Consider the following 21,156-nt stretch of genomic DNA (forward strand, 5'->3'; position numbering starts at 1 on the left):
CGCACAGTCACCGTGACTACCGCACAGCCGTACCGTCACCACGACTACCGCACAGCCGCACGGTCACCGTGACTACCGCACAGTTGCACCGTCACCATGACTACCGCACAGCCGCACCATCACCGTGACGAACGCACAGTCCACGTCACCATGACTACCGCACAGCCGCACGGTCACCGTGACTACCGCACAGCCACACCGTCACCGTGACTACTGCACAGTCCACGTCGCCGTGATGACCACCTCCTGCACTCACCCGGGTCCCCGGCCGCCACGAGGGGGACCCGCCCAGGGAGACGCGCTCCCCCTCGGCCCCCTGCCCCCACTGGGACCACCCGGTGTCAGCGCTGTGCCGCCGGGGGGACCGGCTTCCCGTTCCCCGCGGCGTCGGGGAGGGGGCCTCCCTGCGCGGGTCCCTTTCGGGCCCGAGGGGGCCCCCCTCGCCCTCCGTGGTGTCTCCATCCACATCGTCATCGTCGTCGTCCTGGATCCACACACAGCGCGGGTGAGAGTGGGGCGCTGCCAGTCGACCCCCGGCACCTGGGCCTGTCCCGTGACCTCCTGCCAGCGAGCCATCCACACCTCGCGGGGCCTCGACGTGCACCTAGCCTGGCACAAGCACCGTGGTGACGTCGCCGGAACTTCGTGGCGAATGAGGGCTGTCGTTGGTGCGGTGGTGTCGGTGGTGTGGGTGGTGTGGTTAACGTGGTGTGGTGGTGCTCGTGGGTTTGTTGATGTTCGTCTGCTGCTCGATGTAATCACTGATGGTGGCGGCTGGCCGCGGCTCTTGTGGGTCGTTGTGGTGGCACTTGTGAGGGTAGCAAGTTCTGGTGATTGTTGCAGGTTTTGTTCGATGTTGCATCTTGTTTTACGCTATTCTTCCGCTGTTTGTTGTGGTGGCTGTGGTTATTGATTGCGGTGGTTGTGGTGGTTTTCCATGGTAATTGTGGTGGTTGTTGTGGTGGTGATGGTGGTGGTTGCGGCGGACCGTGCCTGGTTGCTCTCCTCCAGGTGCTTCATGAGCACGGCCACCACCACGTTCACGAGCACGAACTGCGCCGTGAGCACGAACGTCACGAAGTAGACGGGCGAGATGAGCGGGAGGTGCGCCACGCAGCCCGGGGGCTCCGCGGGGAGCCCGGCCCCGCACTCTCGCAGCGTGTCCTGCGCTCCCCACACACACAGACACACGCTCCACCACCACACTCTACACACACACACAGACACACTCCACACACACACACAGACACGCTCCACCACCACACTCTACACACACACACACAGACACACTCCACACACAGACACGCTCCACCACCACACGCTCCACACACACACAGACACGCTCCACCACACTCCACACACACAGACACACTCCCCACACACACAGACCCACGCTCCACCACCACACGCTCCACACACACACACACAGACACACGCTCCACCACCACACTCCACACACACAGACACACTCCACACACACACACAGACACGCTCCACCACAATACGCTCCACACACACACAGACACGCTCCACCACCATACGCTCCACACACACACAGACACGCTTCACCACACTACACACACACAGACACGCTCCACCACACTACACACACACAGACACGCTCCACCACCACACTCTACACACACACAGACACACTCCACACACACACACACAGACACGCTCCACCACACTACACACACACAGACACGCTCCACCACCACACTCCACACACACACACACAGACACGCTCCACCACCACACGCTCCACACACACACACAGACACGCTCCACCACACTCTCCACACACACACACAGACACGCTCCACCACACTACACGCACACACAGACACGCTCCACCACTACACTCTACACACACACAAAGACACGCTCCACCACCACACTATACACACACACACAGACACACTCCACACACACACACACAGACACGCTTCACCACCACACGCTCCACACACACACAGACACGCTCCACTACACTACACACAGACACACTCCACCACACTCTCCACACACACACAGAGACACACTCCACCACCACCACACTCTCCACACACACACACAGACACGCTCCACCACACTCTCCACACACACACAGAGACACACTCCACCACCACCACACTCTCCACACACACACACAGACACGCGATCCACACTCTGCCCTCACTCTCTCCCGGGACACAGCAACACCGCGACCCCCTCTGCTGCTGCCGCCGCGCTCCCCCCACGACTCTCCGAGTCGGGGCTCCTCTCATCTCCCCGTGTGCGTCTCTGTGTCTCCGCCTCGGCGAGGCTCTCCTGGAAACACAGCGCGCGATGGACACCCCCTATGCGCTACCTTCATGATGCCATTCCAGTTGTCGCCCGTGGACACGCGGAACAGCGTGAGGAAGGCCATGCCGAAGTTTTCGAAGGTCGCGTGACGGGTAAGGCCCTCGCACGGGGTCTCGTCGTCACAGACTGCGTGGGCAACCACAGCAATCCACAGGCGCCCGTAAGCAACGACAGAAATCCTGGGACAACCACAGGCGACTATGACCTCATATCACAAAAGGCAATCACGACAAGTGAGCATGGGATGAGGAGTGAATGAAAAGCGAGAGAGAAGTGAATGAGACGGTGAGGGGGTGAAAGAAAGGCGTGAGTGGCGGAGAGTTGAGTGGGCCGGGAGTGACTCACTCAGGCGGCCAAACAGCTCGACCCCCAGGGCCGCGTAGATGAAGAAGAGCAACAGGAAGAGGAGGCCAAGGTTCCCCACCTGCACCGCGCACACACGAGCACAGCCTCCGATACCGGCTTCGTCACAGGAACGTGGAATTACCTCGCGTGGAAAGGAAGCCCCGCGGCTCCACGCGCGATCCCGGCTCGGGCCACGAGAGGGGTCGCGACATCATGGACCACTCACAGCCGCATCCCCTTCCTCGCCATGTTCCTCCGCGTATAAAATACCATTCACTAATCTTTACACATCCCATCACTCGCGCCTCGAAACAACAAGGGCCTGGACTCGATTCTTGACTCGAACGCCTTTCTGTGAAGAGTTTCTATCCCCCCCCCCCCTCTTCTGCAAGTGTTTCCTCCGGATTCTCTGGTTACCTCCCATAGAAAAAGAACAATGTAACTGGGATTGGCCAAACCACACCCCAATGTTGAACAATTACCTGCAAATTATTCAATCGAGACCTCACTCAACAGCAACATCGCTCACTCCTTCGAAAACATGGCAGGACCCTCCTGAAAGGGTAACTTGAGACTCGGTGACGCTTTCTTGGGTTAACAAGCAGAATGATGATGATGATGATCTCTGAGTGTAGAGCGATGGCCGGAGCCGGAGCTCGCCTCGCACCTGTGGCAGCGCCTGCACCACGGTGTCGATGAGGGAGCGCATCCCTGTGGCTGTCTTCAAGAGCTTGAGCACTGGGGACACGGGCACATCGGGGCACGGGGGCACGGGGTCATAGAGACACGGGGTCACGGGGACACAGGAACACAGGGTCACGGGGACATCGAGGCACGGGGGCACGGGGACATCGAGGCACGGGGTCACGGGGACACGGAGACAGGGACACAGGGCCACGGGGACATAGAGGCAGGGGTCATAGAGGCACGGGGTCACGGGAATACGGGGACACAGGGACACGGGGACATGGGGACATCGAGGCACGGGGGTACGGGGACACGGGGACATGGGGACATAGAGGCAGGGGTCATAGAGGCACGGGGTCACGGGGACATGGGGTCACAGGGACATGGGGTCACGGGGACATAGAGGCAGGGGTCATAGAGGCACGGGGTCACGGGAACACGGGGACACAGGGACACGGGGACATGGGGACATCGAGGTACGGGGACACGGGGACATGGGGACATAGAGGCAGGGGTCATAGAGGCACGGGGTCACGGGGACATGGGGTCACAGGAACATGGGGTCACGGGGACATGGGGACATCGAGGCACGTGGTGACAGGGACACAGAGGCACGGGGTCACGGGGGTACGGGGGTATGGGGACATGGGGACATCGAGGCACGTGGTGACAGGGACACGGAGGCACGGGGTCACGGGGGCGCGGCGACTCGCAGGGCTGAGGCCACTTTGCAGGCACGGAGGCGTGCCGTGCGACTGGCTCAGGGTAGCCTCGGCCCAGCAGCCACCCCACACCCTGGTTACCATAGTACCAGTTACCCTGGTTACCCCACGCCCTTGTTACCATAGTACCAGTTACCCTGGTTACCACACGCCCTTGTTACCATAGTACCAGTTACCCTGTTTACCCCACACCCTCGTTACTTTGGTACCAGTTACCCTGGTTACCCCACACACCAGTTACCCTGGACACTGGTTATCCCGGTTACTATGGTGACCCAGACGCGCATCACCCCGGGTGGGGGGGGGGGGTGGGTACCGCGGGCGATGCGCAGTACGCGCATGATGCGCATGATGGTCGGGTTGATGGGCAGCGATGCATTCATCTCGATCTCCTCCAGCGTGATGCCCATGATGGACAGCAGCACGATGCCGAGATCCAGCTGGTTCCACCTACACGCACGCGGCCACAAGACAAAGATCACTCGCGTAGCCTTCACAGACGGTAGGAGCAAGTGCTGTTCACGAGCTCCTATTAAGGCCGACACGGTACACGAGGGGGTGAGTGGCCAGAAACCCCGCCCGACCGCCTTTGTCTCCCTCGTGGCGATGTTTAGACACCGCACCAGGTACTCATTTTATGCTGAATCAACCTAGGGGAGGCTCAAGAGCGGTTCAGATAATCGTCACTGGTGTTGACCGTGAGCCTCAATTCGAAACCGGGTCGCCGGGTTCGTAGCGCAGCACGCTAACCGCTGTTCTGTCGCTCCCCACGCACGGCCACACCGACACATATATCACATACATATACACTCACCACACACTACATACATGCCCTTAATACACAATTCGCAACATGCGGTCAAAGAACGCGTTGTTTATTTTACGACTATAATTATTATCACCACGCTTGATTACTCACGAAAGCGTCACCGAGTCCCAAGACTATTTTCAGGAGGGTCCTATCAAGTTTTCACGGTAGAGGGCGATGCTACTAATGTGTGTGTGTGTGAGATCCCAACGGAGTAATTTGCAGATAATCTTGTTGTGATTGGGATACTTTGGCCAATACCAGTGGCATTTTGTGTGTGTGTGTTTAGCTGTGGCGGAAAACTGGGGAACAATGACGAAATTCATGCAGAGCAGATGGAGAACATACAAAACTCCAAACAGAAAAGCACCCGAGTCAGGAATCAAACCCAGGCTCTTTTTGTGAGGCAGCACGAGTGTTACCACTGCACCATCCTACCACTCAAATCTGAAATATATTCCTCTAAATATTGAAAAATGGCGTTGTGATTCGATGGAAAATATGAGGTCCGTGGTAAATGACCGGAGGCATGGTGAGGGAGGGAGGCGAGTGGGCCCTGCACCTGTCCTTGAAGTATCTTCGTATGCCAAACGCCACGAGCTTGAAGGCCGCCTCCAGCACGAACACCGTCGTGAAGAAATAGTTGCAGTACTTGAGCGCCTCCTCCAGCGACTGCGAGACACGAGCGAGTGTCACCACCCCCACTCTCCCCATGGCCCTGACCCCATAGGCTAACATGTGAACACGGAATGGCCATGGGTTAACAATGGGAAACAGAATTAGTCTGTCTAACACGTAGGCTTAACACGTATACTTAGTCTGGGCATTCTTTCTCCTGCCATTCGTTTTAGTCTATCCCCCCCTGAGCGTCACTGCCGCCCTCCCCCCGCCCCCCGCCCCCCCCCCCACCACGACTGTGGGCCACACCCTGGGCTGGTCGTAGTGCTCCATGGCCATGGTGACGACGTTGAGGCCGATGACCACGGTGATGAAGAGGTCCAGGTAGCTGGACGTGCACGCGCCGTGAACGAGCATGCGAGTGCGCGAGTAGTCAGCGTAGTACGGCTTCTGCTGCGCTTCTGCACGCGCGCACACGCAGGGAACACGCGCACACAGACAAAAGTCTCCGTGTAGCCTTTAACAGACTGTTGGGAAAGTGCTGTTCGCGAGTAGCATCTATTAAGGCCGGCACGGCACACGAAGGGGTTGTGTAGCCAGTACCATGCCTGTTTACACACCGTACCAGGTACTAATTTAAGGTTGATTCGACCTAGGGGAGGCCCAGGACCGGTTCAGATATTTACCACCAATGTTGGCCATGAGCGGGAATCGTAACTCGGGTAACTGGGTTCACGCATTGCGCTAACCACTGTGCTACTGCTCCCCACACTCGCCACAATGTACACACAGCGATACACAGACATCCAGGCGCACACGAATGCACACGGCCACACACACGTGTACACGCTGATGTACGCCGCACACCCAGGTGGACAGACGAGAGCTGTCAAAGTCGGGTTCGCACCCCCCGGCCGCTCCCCCCGACCCAACGCTCCCCCACTTCCATCTCCCCACGGACGCCGCGCTGCGTTCACGCGTCGATCAGGTAACGCATGGAGGGGGACACTCAGGGGGGGTGCCATGGGAATGCCAACGTACGATGACAAATAAAAAATAAATGAGATGCGATGATGACATTTCATAGAAACTGATCGCCTAGCAAATTATATTTACCCTGGCGTAATTGGCCCGAGCCCCGCAGGTTTCATTGAGATTCGAGACACGTCCCACGGCGAAGGTCCCGTCGACCCCACGTTTAAATTATTCACACGGTAAGGGGGCGGGGGGGGGGGGCTGCATGGGAGCGGACCTGACTTTACTCGCCCACAGTCACTGCCACTCTTTCCCTACTCACCCTACTCACTACCCAGAGAGAACGGACCACCGCTAATCAAAGGAATATGTCCACACATGGCTACGCATGCCACGTAACACGTGCCTCTAAGAAACTACTTTGCTCACACTCTCAAACGACAACACACTACTCACTCACCACGCCCACACACCACACAGCAGGTCACAACAACACTCACCACATTGCAAGTCAAATAACACGCACTCATCACCACACTCCAGGTCACTGCTCCCTCCCACTGTCTCTGTTCCCAAATATTACATATTCGATATTACAACCTGAATGGTACTGTATGTCGATGGCAGTTGACGCTATCGACCTTTAGGCCTGTGCTCATAAAGTGTGTTTAAAGAAACTGAAAGACATGACCAAAGAGCCGAAAGTATTATAATGCGCAATAAATACAACACATAGCACCTGTTCAACATAATTCTATTGCGAGTCTATAGGTCTCTTGATTTTCTCACCTAGTTGAACTCAACTTGAAAATCATAGTTAGTGTGAACAATACATTGTAATTGCTGCTTACGGATTGCATTAACTTTAATAAGATCAGCACCATGGACAGCGCCTCAACCTCTAAGAGGGATTAGCACCATGGACAGCGCCTCAACCTCTAAGAGGGATCAGCACCATGGACAGCGCCTCAACCTCTAAGAGGGATCAGCACCATGGACAGCGCCTCAACCTCTAAGAGAGATCAGCATCATGGACAGCGCCTCAACCTCTAAGAGAGATCAGCACCATGGACAGCGCCTCAACCTCTAAGAGGGATCAGCGCCATGGACAGCGCCTCTACCTCTAAGAGGGATCAGCGCCATGGACAGCGCCTCTACCTCTAAGAGGGATCAGCGCCATGGACAGCGCCTCTACCTCTAAGAGGGATCAGCACCATGGACAGCGCCTCTACCTCTAAGAGGGATAAGCACCATGGACAGCGCCTCAACCTCTAAGAGGGATCAGCACCATGGACAGCGCCTCTACCTCTAAGAGAGATCAGCACCATGGACAGCGCCTCTACCTCTAAGAGAGATCAGCGCCATGGACAGCGCCTCTACCTCTAAGAGGGATCAGCACCATGGACAGCGCCTCTACCTCTAAGAGGGATCAGCACCATGGACAGCGCCTCTACCTCTAAGAGAGATCAGCACCATGGACAGCGCCTCAACCTCTAAGAGGGATCAGCACCATGGACAGCGCCTCTACCTCTAAGAGGGATCAGCACCATGGACAGCGCCTCTACCTCTAAGAGAGATCAGCGCCATGGACAGCGCCTCTACCTCTAAGAGGGATCAGCACCATGGACAGCGCCTCTACCTCTAAGAGGGATCAGCACCATGGACAGCGCCTCTACCTCTAAGAGGGATCAGCACCATGGACAGCGCCTCTACCTCTAAGAGGGATCAGCACCATGGACAGCGCCTCAACCTCTAAGAGAGATCAGCACCATGGACAGCGCCTCTACCTTTAAGAGAGATCAGCGCCATGGACAGCGCCTCAACCTCTAAGAGGGATCAGCACCATGGACAGCGCCTCTACCTCTAAGAGGGATCAGCACCATGGACAGCGCCTCTACCTCTAAGAGGGATCAGCACCATGGACAGCGCCTCAACCTCTAAGAGAGATCAGCACCATGGACAGCGCCTCTACCTCTAAGAGGGATCAGCACCATGGACAGCGCCTCAACCTCTAAGAGAGATCAGCACCATGGACAGCGCCTCTACCTCTAAGAGAGATCAGCACCATGGACAGCGCCTCTACCTCTAAGAGAGATCAGCGCCATGGACAGCGCCTCAACCTCTAAGAGGGATCAGCACCATGGACAGCGCCTCTACCTCTAAGAGGGATCAGCACCATGGACAGCGCCTCAACCTCTAAGAGAGATCAGCACCATGGAGAGCGCCTCTACCTCTAAGAGGGATCAGCACCATGGACAGCGCCTCAACCTCTAAGAGAGATCAGCACCATGGACAGCGCCTCTACCTCTAAGAGAGATCAGCACCATGGACAGCGCCTCTACCTCTAAGAGGGATCAGCACCATGGACAGCGCCTCTACCTCTAAGAGGGATCAGCACCATGGACAGCGCCTCTACCTCTAAGAGGGATCAGCACCATGGACAGCGCCTCAACCTCTAAGAGAGATCAGCACCATGGACAGCGCCTCTACCTCTAAGAGGGATCAGCACCATGGACAGCGCCTCAACCTCTAAGAGAGATCAGCACCATGGACAGCGCCTCTACCTCTAAGAGAGATCAGCACCATGGACAGCGCCTCAACCTCTAAGAGGGATCAGCACCATGGACAGCGCCTCTACCTCTAAGAGGGATCAGCACCATGGACAGCGCCTCAACCTCTAAGAGAGATCAGCACCATGGACAGCGCCTCTACCTCTAAGAGAGATCAGCACCATGGACAGCGCCTCTACCTCTAAGAGGGATCAGCACCATGGACAGCGCCTCTACCTCTAAGAGAGATCAGCGCCATGGACAGCGCCTCTACCTCTAAGAGAGATCAGCGCCATGGACAGCGCCTCTACCTCTAAGAGGGATCAGCACCATGGACAGCGCCTCTACCTCTAAGAGGGATCAGCACCATGGACAGCGCCTCTACCTCTAAGAGGGATCAGAACCATGGACAGCGCCTCTACCTCTAAGAGAGATCAGCGCCATGGACAGCGCCTCTACCTCTAAGAGGGATCAGCACCATGGACAGCGCCTCTACCTCTAAGAGAGATCAGCGCCATGGACAGCGCCTCTACCTCTAAGAGAGATCAGCACCATGGACAGCGCCTCTACCTCTAAGAGAGATCAGCGCCATGGACAGCGCCTCTACCTCTAAGAGAGATCAGCACCATGGACAGCGCCTCTACCTCTAAGAGAGATCAGCGCCATGGACAGCGCCTCTACCTCTAAGAGGGATCAGCGCCATGGACAGCGCCTCTACCTCTAAGAGAGATCAGCGCCATGGACAGCGCCTCTACCTCTAAGAGAGATCAGCGCCATGGACAGCGCCTCTACCTCTAAGAGGGATCGGCGCCATGGACAGCGCCTCTACCTCTAAGAGGGATCAGCGCCATGGACAGCGCCTCTACCTCTAAGAGAGATCAGCACCATGGACAGCGCCTCTACCTCTAAGAGGGATCAGCGCCATGGACAGCGCCTCTACCTCTAAGAGGGATCAGCGCCATGGACAGCGCCTCTACCTCTAAGAGAGATCAGCGCCATGGCCAGGTCGCTTCTGAAAAATAAGTTAATATCTCAGTGGGATTTGCCTGGTAGGATGGGGATGGTTTAGTTGTGTTTGTGTGTGTTTGGGTGATGTATTTGTGTTTGTGTGATTTGTGTTTACCTTCTTGTAATTTTCATTACTATCATATCGTTGTACTGTTTGTTGTTGTAACGTTCTTACCCGCCCCGACTATATATCTGTGAAAAACAGCTTTGTAGCTCATCGGATTCCTCCAGTATAAATAAATATTCTGATTCTGAACCTCTGAGAGAGATCAGCACCATGGGCAGCGCCTCTACCTCACGCACAACTCGGCAGAGCTTCGGGTGCAACTGTCAGGGACCGTGAGCTGCTATTACATCGAACACAATGCTAAGCACTCGGATGCTGTCACACGCAACACGAATTACCACTGCATTATGACAGGGCGTAAAAGAAACACTCAAGGGACCATCCAAGCGTTGGTAAAGGCGATGGCTTTCAGGATAACAATAACTGACGTCATTCTTCATGACACCCGACATGGCCCGATCGTTACGCGCCCTAACGCAAAAATCAATTATGAATCATCACAATGGCTGCGAGAACCCGCGAGTTGACTTCACATTGACCCCGCCATGGCCTCCTGGTCCTGCTATGACCGCGTGACAGGGCCCACGTGCTCCACCCTGATTCCACGAAGCTCCGCCTGAGCGCATTCCACTCCGCGTCCCGCAGGCGCTGGCCTCAGGCCTCGTCATCCCAGGGGCAGAAGGAAGCGAAAGTCGCTCGATTCCTCTCACGGCCCCCCCCAGCCCCCCATCATCGCCTCGGGCCACTATCTGCAGGTGACAACACTTCTCTCCATGCCCCCCCCCCAGCCCCCCACCATCGCCTCGGGCCACTATCTGCAGGTGACAACACTTCTCTCCATGCCCCCCCCCCCAGCCCCCCACCATCGCCTCGGGCCACTATCTGCAGGTGACAACACTTCTCTCCATGCCCCCCCCCAGCCCCCCACCATCGCCTCGGGCCACTATCTGCAGGTGACAACACTTCTCTCCATGCCCCCCCCCCCCACCGCTGCACTTTTGAACTCCTTCCTTCCATCGTCTCTTTCCCTGCCCCTCCCCACGCTCTTACGATGATGATAATAATGATAACCTCGCACACTCTGGGACGTATTAGAATGTTGATAGCAGTGCTGTTTGTTGCTGGCTGATTGGAAGTTTTGGGCCTTTGTTCAGTGTCGCACAACGGACGGAAGAGATTGGCATACGTGATAGCTCCGTGACTAGGCTCGAACCTATGCACACCAGCAGAACTATCGCCGTGAGGCCGGGAGAGGGGGCGTAAGGGTTGGGGTACAGGGAGGTGGGGAGGGGGGTGGCCTTCCCTTGCCGGGGGGAGGGGGCCGCGGGATCGCTGTGGGGTGGAGTGGCGCCCGTGGTGGTATGCATGATACCTTTATGGTTTTTGTGAGCGCCCTGCTTAGCGCGTCTCCCCCCCGCGTCCTTTCCGTCTGGAGGCAGACACGGAGAGCAGCCAGGGGTTAGGCGCCGCGCACACCGCCGCTCTCGGCGTCTCCCCGCCGTGCGTGCGGTACAAGCATGCTGCTCCCCCAACACGCTGCTGCCTCCCATTGTCGCGCCCCCAATGAACCCATCCACCGCCAATTAACCTGTGCGCTCGCAGCGGCGCGGAGAGACGAATGGCCGAGGGGGGAGGGGGCATGGAGGTGGGGTCGCAGCGGGAACCGAAATCGATCGGTTCTGCACTCGCGAAGCCAGAGCTCGAACCAGGAGGACACTTGGTCGGGTTCAGATTGGCGCGCGGTTCCGGATTGGTCACGCAGGCCCCCGGGCGGCCAGGCCGGCGACCCCAAGCCGTGACCGCGGCGACCCCCGGGAGCGACCGAGCGAGGGTAGAGGTCGCAGAGAGAATCCACGGCTATCGCCGCCCGTGGCCCGGCGACGCGGCGGCATCGGGGGGACGCGAAGCGCGGGGTGCAACGTCGGGGATTCTACCCCCCACCCCACCCCTCACACGCGGCTACCACCGCCCCCGCCCCCACGCGCGTGCAGAGCAGAGCGGAGCGTGCGTCGTGAATGGCAGCGTGGGGATGCGTGGGGCGATGTGGATGGGTCTCAGCAGCGAGCGGTGCCATGCGGGTGGAGCGACCATGCGCCGCGCGAGGACGGTGGACGGGGCACGCGGACACCCGCGGCGCCGCCGCGCATTCATCCCGGACCGCGACGGAGCCCGAGTCGAGCCGAGCGCCTCCTCGCTCGCCCGCCCTCATGCCCCTCTCGCGTGAACCAGGCCCCGCACCCTGCACGCAGTCCGTGCCTCGGGTCTCCCAGTCTCTCTCCCGACCCTGTCGCAGCTCCCCGATGCCTCCGCCCCGCCTCTCCCCCCACCTCCCCCCCTTCCCTATCTCGAGTCCCCATGCATCCTCCCCCCCACCCCTCTTACTGCGCCTCCGTTTCTCTGCCCGGCGGAGTCGCTTCTCCTCGCGGAGCCGCGTCTCCTCGGCCTCCTGGTGCTGCCGGCACTTGTGGAAGTTCTCCACCACGACGCCCACGAACATGTTGAGCACGAAGAAGCTGACGAGCAGCAGGAAGGAGATGAAGTAGAGCAGCATCCACGGGTTGTGGTTCCGCACGGGCTGCACGCGGACACAACACCCAGCAGGGCAACTCGCTACCAGCAACAGCAACCACCATTTAACAACAACAACAAGTGAGGATAGCGACGCCAGGCCCGGTGCACTGTCTCCTGTTAAAGCACCACGAGATGTACTGCTCATGTCGGGGATTATTCGCAAGTGAGGGGCGACGCTCGCAATGCGTTTCCCAAGCGAGTAATTTGCGGTCTAATTTCTCTAATTTGGAGCATCACACCGGGACACAATATGACATACTCCTCTTCTGATGATGTCCGGGGATCTTTAACGTCCACTGTGAGTGAAGCAGATGGTGCAGGGTTAATGCCACGCATCCCAGTGTGATGATGCATACAGTGCGTGATGCTGTGTGTGACGATGCTGTGTGTGAGTGATGTCACTGTGCTTGATGCTGTAACTGGTTTCTATGAGCGATGATAATGACACCTGCAGTATTTACCAGGGCGGCCCACCGAATTCAAACTGCAGACCTCCGCAGTTTGAAGCAAATCCGCAGTAGCATGAGGGAGGCGGTGTATCGGCATCTCCTCCCTCCTTCCTCCCGTCACCCCCAGCCCTCTCTCCGCGTTCAAACAACAAACACCACTGAGCCCCCAGCCCCGAGCCACGGGTTCGTTCCGGGTTCCTCACCTGCAAATTCTCACCCACGGCGTCCAGGCCGTCGTACATGATGTTCACCCAGCCGTCCTTCGAGGCCAGCACGAACAGGGACATGAGCGCCTGCGGGACACGGGACATCAGACACAGCCACGGGTATGCATCCCACGGGTCACGGGTCACAGGAGAGGGGGGGGGGTCGCCACCTCTTCCATGCACAGCGAGCCCGGACACGGGTCTAGACATTCGGCCGAAGCCTCTTGGCACCACTGCGCAGTCACCAGCACCAGATCTCGGTACACATCAATCCTTGCCGTTCGAATACAGCAGACGCCGATTCTTGGTCAAACACGGCGGTAACCTTAGTGGCTGGGTGAGTGGGTGGGCAAGTGGGTGAGTTACTAAGTGATTTTTGGACGACGAATAAATGAGTGTTTTCGGTAAAGTCACGTAGGTGAAAATAAAAATAATAATAATAATACAAAAAATAGAATAAAAATGGAAATAACTAAATTAAATCACGACGTTTCGGGCGCAACACAAGTGTCCGCCATCAGGTGGGGACAACCACAGCGAAGGCATGGCTGTAGCCATCCCTTCGGCACACTCCAGCGATTGCGTTGTCGCTGTGGTTGTCCCCACCTGATGGCGGACACTTGTGTTGCGCCCGAAACGTCGTGATTTAATTTAGTTATTTCCATTTTTATTCTATTTTTTGTATTATTATTATTATTATTATTTTTATTTTCACCTACGTGACTTTACCGAAAGAACCAAAGAGTATGGATCCTTGCAGTCACGAAAACTTCAAATCTAGAATAAATGAGTGAGTGGGTAAGTAGCAACCTTAGGTTTGGGGGGGGGAGGTCAGGGGAAGGCTCGAGAGTAGGGAGGAGGACAGCATGGGGAGGGATGAGGGAGGGAGGTAGGAGATAGAGAGAACTAGGGGGAGGGATCAGGGGGAGGATGGAGGGCGGCCTCACCTGCCCCAGGTTGTCAAAGTTGTACTTGCGGCGCACCCAACGGTAGTGCGCACGCGCGCAGTCAGCACGGCTCGTGATGTTCCGGGTGTCCGTCCCCTCGCAGAAGTAGAACTTCCCCTTGAAGAGCTGCGGGGGGCACGGGGGCACGGGGGTGACGATCGATGTTCGCCGCACCGCACTCCGCGTGAACGGTGCCACAACGCTCCACCCGCTCGCTTGCCACGAACGCCGCGGCCCCACGAGGAAGGACCGGTAGTGTCCCTTCCTCAGAGCACAAGCCACGTGCTATGAAGAAGGGCTAAAGTCTTCCAACGCGTCCCCTCAACATGGACGTGTGGAGGAAGAGAAAGCCAGATTCCCTCTAGAGCTTGCTCTTCAGCCAGCAGAGGAAGGTGGTGGTGGCGATGGCGGGTGAGGAGTTGGGGGTGAGGTGGAGGTGGGGGCTTTCGGCACCTGTACCCCCAGGATGCCGAAGATGATGAAAAAGGCGCAGCAGATGAGGACGATGTTCCCAATCGGCTTCAATGACGTGATCAGCGTCTCCACCACGAGCTTCAGGCCCGGCGCGCGGCTGATCACTCTGGAGGAGGTGTGGGGGGGGGAGGCATCGATTATCAAGGTTGGCTATGTACAATGCGAAACAAGTTCAACATACATACATACCGGACCAGAGGGGCTGCAGCGTGATGCCACCAGCATTGGGTTCAGTCAGTCTGACTTTGCTGATGAGGCACCAATGTTGAAGCCGGTCCAGAGCCTTGATGGCATTAAACCAGCCGAGTGGCTGAAGGGATGCGTGGTATAGCTGTTGCATGTGGAGGGACAGGTGTGCGAAGGAGGCGCAATGCCTGCTCAGGTATTGTGCGACTGACCGCGTGGGTCACCGACCCCCTCCCCGACCGCGCCCCCCTCACCGCAGGGGCCGCAGGGTGCGCAGGAGCCGGAGCACGCGCAGGATACCCAGGATGCGCGCGCCTCCCGACGAGGCGAGGGACACGACAATGTCCACGGCGGAGACGAGGACCAGGAGCCCGTCCAGCAGGTTCCACGAGCTGCGCAGGTACGCGCCATCCCCCAGCGCCAGGCCCAGCGCCGTCACCTGCACACCGGAGCAGGCGGGGCCAGGGAGGGGGAGGGGGGAGGGGGGGAGTAGCGGGCCAGAGGCTCCGGTCACCCCGGCCGTGACCCCCGCCGCAAGGCATCACCGAGCGAACGACCAGGGTCTCGATACGATGGACGATTTTGTTTTGACGCAGGTATTGAACACAAGCCCAAATCCCCAAAACGTCTAGCGGTCAGCAACAAACAGCACTTTCCAAGTTGTAACAGGTTTACTTATGTGAATGCTAGAGCGCAAATTTGTGTGAGTGTGTGCGTGCTTGAAGAGAGGCTTCATTTCAGCCACGTCCCCGAGGAGCGATGCCGCAGCACCTTAATAGCCATCTCGGTGACGAAGGCGGCGGTGAAGATGTAGTTGGAGACAGTGAGGAAGACGCGCTCCTGCGCACCACGGCAGTGGGGGGGGGGGGGGTACGGTGATTGTGAGCGCACACCGGGGGGCTCGGAGCGTGGGTTGGGGGGTAACGGGAAGGGAGCGGGAGATGCTCACGGCGCTGTAGCTGGGGATGTCGGGCCGCTCCAGCGCGATGGTGATGCAGTTGAGGAAGATGAAGAGCAGCACCACGTGGTCAAACACCTTGTGCGCGATGATCTTGCGGCACACCCAGCGGAACCTGCACTCCGCGGGGGGTGGGGGGGGGGCAGCGCAGGGGGGTGGATGTGTGTGAATGTGTCTGTGTGTTCCCAACCTCAGGCTGTGTGTGAGACTGTCGGTGTGTGGGTCTGTGTTGGGTACCCGGGGGATCTTCGTCTGCGTGTCTGTGCGAGTGCAGTGCAGCGCCCTACCGGTTGTGCGGGTGGAACACGTAGAGCGACCAATCCGCGCGCACCACGCAGCAGCGCGGCCGGTGGCGCTGGAGGCGGCGGCCCAGCCGGAACCACCAGCGCTGAGGACACGCACAGACACACGCACATCATGCACACCATCAGCATACACACCATCAGCATACACACCATTATCGCTTTCATAATCCTGAGGGGACACCTTAGTCAGCATCTAGGACAGGAGGTTATAGAAGGCACCTGACTCATCAACCTTGTCTGCGTTCTTCTCCGTATATATTCATCTTCGGTGGAGGTGGAAACCACATCACCATTCCTCCCCTCCCGTTCATGGGGCAAGTTAACAGTAGCATGGAACTCACAGATTCCCACACCTCGCCTCCACATTTTGTTCAAAAGAGCCACTCCCTGTTGTTCCCTGCCTCGAGTGGAGGACTGTCCACCCTTCGTAGTGACCGGAACCGGAAACGGCCCACCAGACCTTCAGTAAACCACGGAGGCCTATGTGGTACCAGTCGAGATCCCGACAGAAGACTGGCAGCCTCTCATCCAAGGTGAGTGTTCAAACACCCGATGTGGCCATGCGCAGTGGTTTTCTGTTTCTGGAGGGACCCTGAGCTCTGCCAAATGGGATTTGGCCAGGAGATGTCATAGACGCCTGTCACCCCGGGGCCTCTGGCACAAGCGTTGTTTTCACCATCCTAGGTGTAAGAGCTAATTAGCATCATCTTTCCCTCCAATGATATTGCACACGACACATCATCGAGGTTAGCGAATGGAAACCGCCAAGGAGGTAGGGGTCATTTGCCAGGTGTCACAAACAGCACAACACACACGACACGCAGAGTTCACACTGATGTGGTAGACGTGGCAGAGAATGTAGTTTCACTCGGGGGAATACGAGATTGATTATGATGATGATGATGATTGTGCTGCAGATTCCGATTCCGATGAGGCTCACATCGTCAATATCATCCAGGGGGTCTGGCGGCGCATGTTGGCCGAGCCATGGGGGGGTGTCTTCCCATTGCAGTCGGGCAGAGACAGGTGCAGCGCCACGGGCATGAGCAGGGGCAGCGGCAGTGCGGGCCGGTGCAGGGCCACGCGCACCGCCGCGACGTCGTGGGGCGCCACGGGGGGCGCCGCTCCGGGCGCCGCTCCGGGCGCCGCGGGGGGCGAGGCGAGGGGCAGCAACAGCGTGGGCGGGGGGCGGGGGAGGGGGCCGTGCCCCCTCCCTCGCCCCCTCCCGCGCCTCCTCCCTCGCCTCCTCCCTCGCCCCCTCCCTCGCCCCCGCGCCCTCGTCCCCGCCGCTCGCCGCCCCCGGCGCGTCGATGAACTCGTGGTCGTCGCCGTCGTCCGGCGAGAGCAGCGAGCGGCGCTCCCCCTGGCGGCGGGGGGACCCGGCCCCCCCTCGCGACCCACTCGACCTGCGGGCTGCTCGGGGCCCCGGGCCTGCGACAAGGACAGCCGCCCCCACGAGAACCCCGGGGCCCCCCGAGATTCCTTCGCCGACAATGCACGCGGAAGCGTCGAGGACGACCTGCTCACCGCCGTGAAGGAGAGAGGCAGGGGGGAGAGGTAGGGAGAGGCAGGGAGAGCTCGGGAGAGCGCGGAGAGTTAGAGAGTGCCAGAGAGGGGCAAGGAGAGCCAGGGAGAGAGACATGGAGCTAGCAATTCTAGGGTTGCACATTCACATTTTAACAGATCTTTATTTGGTTGTTTTTGCTCAAGATTAATTTGCTTCAGTGCTGTGCTGTTTTCTTTGTTTCCCTTTTGTCATTTTGGTGACCCAGGTAACGCTTGCAAATGAGCATCATCCTGGTCTCTAGAATTCTTACCTCTTGCCATAAAATAGACTTGAACCTTAACTTAAGACACAAGGGGAAATTAAACCACGCGGTGATTTAGGCCTGCCGCCGTGCGATTTGTACGTCAGCGTGAGCCAATTGGTGCATTCGTTACTCATAGGGCGCTGTCAAATACCTCGTGGTGTTAAATACCTCGTGTTGTTAAATACCTCGTGGTGTCAAATACCTCGTTTGGTATGCAGGCGGTCGTGGTTTCGATCCCGACCCCGACCCCGGCTGTATATTTAGAGTTTGTATGTCTCTCCCCATGGTCGTGTGGATTTTTCTCCCGGTCCTTTTTTTCCCATTCACATTTAGAATCATGCGCTTAGAGTATTTGGCTACTATATATTCACACGTGATAAGCCACTTCGTTGGGCTACCATTTGTGGCCAGGCCGCTTCTGAAAAAGAGCTGTACAGCTCAGTGGGCCTTGCCTGGTAAAATAAAAATAGTAAAATGTTCCGCTGGAATATGTTTTATGTTTAACTTCTTTCAACACAGTACGGAGCCAACCATGCTAATCAGTGGCACGGGCAATATGTTCCTAGTTCCCGGCTTCCGGATTCGGTAAACGATTTTCAATAATACCGGTAAGCGGTTTTCGTGTGGGAACTTTGCAGTGGTACCCACGTGGTGCCACGGCTCCCCAACGGGAGAAGAGGCGGCGTCCGTGGGGGCCGGCCCCCCCACCCCTTTGGGGTCCGCGTGACCATTTGAGGCCAACACTGCAGGAAGATACATCATCGTCAACATCATCATCACTAAATAATAATTCAAAACATCATCATCGTTAATTGTCTGTGGAGGTGATGTGAGTCGTGCGCTGTTCCACGACCCTGCCCCTCTGCTGCCCCCTAATTTGGGAATCGAGTGGAAGGTGGGGAGGGCGCGGGTAGGGAGGGGGCAGAGGGCGGTGTGGGGGGGAGCACCTGGGAGCCCTTTAGCTGAGTCCCCCTCCTCGTCCAACGCCGAGCCGCCCACGTCGTCGTCCGAGTCGGAGCGACTCGCGTCTCCCTGGGGGGGGGGGGGGGGAGACCCCACGTGAGGCGTTGGGACGATGTAAACAACCACAAAGCTCCCCTGTGTAGCCCACTCAGGCTGTATGGGCAAGTGCTGTTAGCGAGTTCCTATGAAGGCCGGTATGACTCACGAGGGGATTGATGACCAGCACCACGCCCCACCGCCTTTGTCTCACCAGTTTACGTACCACACCAGGTACTTATTTTAGGCTGAGTCGACATAGAGAAGGCCCAAGAGCGGTTCATATTTTCGCGACTGTTATCGGTGGTGAGCGGGAATCTAACTCGGGTCTTCAAGTTTGTAACGCAGTGCACTCACCACTGCTCCATTGCTCCCGACGCACACAGACACACAAACAGACAGACGGGCAGACCTATGGCGAGACGGACCAGTGGATAGACTTCCACTCACACTCACAGGCAGACTCACACCGAGACAGAGAGACGTGTAGACAGACGCGCGCACAGTGAGGCCGACCTCGGCCTGAAAGCCCTCCACCAGGATGGCCACGAGGAGGTTGAAGAGGACGTAGTTTCCGAATGTCATGAGCGCGATGAAGTAGAGCGCGGCCCAGGGTGAGGAGGAGGCCATGCCGTGGTAGAGCACCACGTTCCAGTCCTCCTGCGTCAGGATCTGCACCGCCGCCCGCACGCGGGTGAGGAACGACACGCGCAGTTCCACACGGGAGCCATCAGAGCCACAAGGGAGCACGCAGAGCCACGGCAAAGGCCGATCGTCTCCTCCACATGGCAGGTCACAACAATACACTCACCCACCCACAGGACCACCCATTCACTCACCCACCCACTCACACATTCACCCATTTACACACCCACCCATTCACACACCCACCCACTCACACACCCACCCATTCACACACCCACCCATTCACACACCCACCCACTCACACACCCACCCATTCACACACCCACCCACTCACCCACTCACCCGCCCACTCACACACCCACCCGCTCACCCACTCACCCATTCACACACCCACCCACTCACTCACCCACCCACTCACACACCCACCCAATCACTCACCCACCCACACACCCACCCACTCACCCGCCCACTCACACACCCACCCGCTCACCCACTCACCCGCCCACTCACTCACCCACCCACTCACCCACCCACCCATTCACACACTCACCCACTCACCCACTCACCCATTCACTCACCCACCCACTCACACACCCACCCATTCACACACCCACCCACTCACCCACTCACCCGCCCACTCACACACCCACCCGCTCACCCACTCACCCGCCCACTCACTCACCCACCCACTCACCCACCCACCCGCACGCACCTGGAAGACGGTCACGATGGCCCAAAGGAGCGAGTCGAAGTTTTTGCGGTCGGGGACCGTGTCCCCACTCTCCGTCTTCACGCTGAACTTGCAGCCGAAGAGATGCATCCCGAGGATGCTACGACGCCACGCACACAACGCACATAGTTGTACTATACTATGCTCCAACGTGTCTCCCCGCCTGCCTTCAACAGCCAGCACGGACCCGCGCGGTGAAGTATGGTCAAATTACGCCGATCACCCGCACTGCGTTAGCAGGTGATCATCCATCAGTGGGTCGGTTGATGGGCCCTACGTGATTATTCAGGTTTCTACTCAAACGAGCACTGAGGCATTGGTGCTCATCTCCTGTATACAGCCCTCCTGAGCCGGTGGTGAGTCAGCCCAACCCCGGCCGGGATTTGAACACGTGACCACGTGAGCGTGAGGGGCGTGCGGGGAGGAGGGGCCCCAAAATGTTGACCTTTTAATACAGGCTACTGCATTGCTTATAATTAGATATTTCCTCTGGTCAATAAATATCAATATCTGAGTCTCAAGGGGTGGGAGGAGTGGGAGGGAGATCGCCCCTTCCCCCCCCCCCCTCCCCCATTGGATCCGCCCCCAGTCGCCTGCTTTACCGTTGAGTTCCCGGGCCGTCAAGTGCAGAGCGACCCTCGGTGTCATGAGCGTGATGGCTGTCACTGGCAGCTGTGTAGCCGTGGCGACAGAGCAGCACCACGCGGGAATGGGAGCAGAGTCAGGGATGAGATGCATGGGAAACAG

The 21,156-nt window shown here is 58.0% G+C and overlaps 1 protein-coding gene across 1 annotated transcript in view; it reads right to left on the reverse strand.

Annotated features, from left to right (window-relative positions):
• Positions 1 to 21,057, reverse strand: part of LOC133340742 (voltage-dependent T-type calcium channel subunit alpha-1H-like) — a 32,571-nt gene extending 11,514 nt beyond the window's left edge. The window contains exons 1-24 of the mRNA XM_061549132.1: positions 21,012 to 21,057; positions 20,392 to 20,576; positions 19,551 to 19,706; positions 18,983 to 19,067; positions 18,684 to 18,778; positions 17,465 to 17,743; positions 17,165 to 17,320; positions 16,207 to 16,307; positions 15,911 to 16,034; positions 15,733 to 15,801; positions 15,216 to 15,400; positions 14,755 to 14,881; positions 14,302 to 14,427; positions 13,352 to 13,441; positions 12,511 to 12,703; positions 11,501 to 11,557; positions 5,839 to 5,990; positions 5,474 to 5,583; positions 4,420 to 4,553; positions 3,362 to 3,432; positions 2,695 to 2,773; positions 2,354 to 2,475; positions 994 to 1,164; positions 257 to 484 (exon numbers count right to left, since the gene is read on the reverse strand). Of these exons, the coding sequence (XP_061405116.1) occupies positions 257 to 484; positions 994 to 1,164; positions 2,354 to 2,475; positions 2,695 to 2,773; positions 3,362 to 3,432; positions 4,420 to 4,553; positions 5,474 to 5,583; positions 5,839 to 5,990; positions 11,501 to 11,557; positions 12,511 to 12,703; positions 13,352 to 13,441; positions 14,302 to 14,427; positions 14,755 to 14,881; positions 15,216 to 15,400; positions 15,733 to 15,801; positions 15,911 to 16,034; positions 16,207 to 16,307; positions 17,165 to 17,320; positions 17,465 to 17,743; positions 18,684 to 18,778; positions 18,983 to 19,067; positions 19,551 to 19,706; positions 20,392 to 20,576; positions 21,012 to 21,057 (3,141 nt within the window). The remainder of the gene's footprint in view (positions 1 to 256; positions 485 to 993; positions 1,165 to 2,353; positions 2,476 to 2,694; positions 2,774 to 3,361; positions 3,433 to 4,419; positions 4,554 to 5,473; positions 5,584 to 5,838; positions 5,991 to 11,500; positions 11,558 to 12,510; positions 12,704 to 13,351; positions 13,442 to 14,301; positions 14,428 to 14,754; positions 14,882 to 15,215; positions 15,401 to 15,732; positions 15,802 to 15,910; positions 16,035 to 16,206; positions 16,308 to 17,164; positions 17,321 to 17,464; positions 17,744 to 18,683; positions 18,779 to 18,982; positions 19,068 to 19,550; positions 19,707 to 20,391; positions 20,577 to 21,011) is intronic.
• Between the last annotated feature and the right edge of the window lie 99 nt (positions 21,058 to 21,156).

Source organism: Lethenteron reissneri, chromosome 10 (assembly GCF_015708825.2).
Source record: "Lethenteron reissneri isolate LAM-NWPU_2019-01 chromosome 10, ASM1570882v1, whole genome shotgun sequence".
Classification (NCBI taxonomy): Eukaryota; Metazoa; Chordata; class Hyperoartia; order Petromyzontiformes; family Petromyzontidae; genus Lethenteron; species Lethenteron reissneri.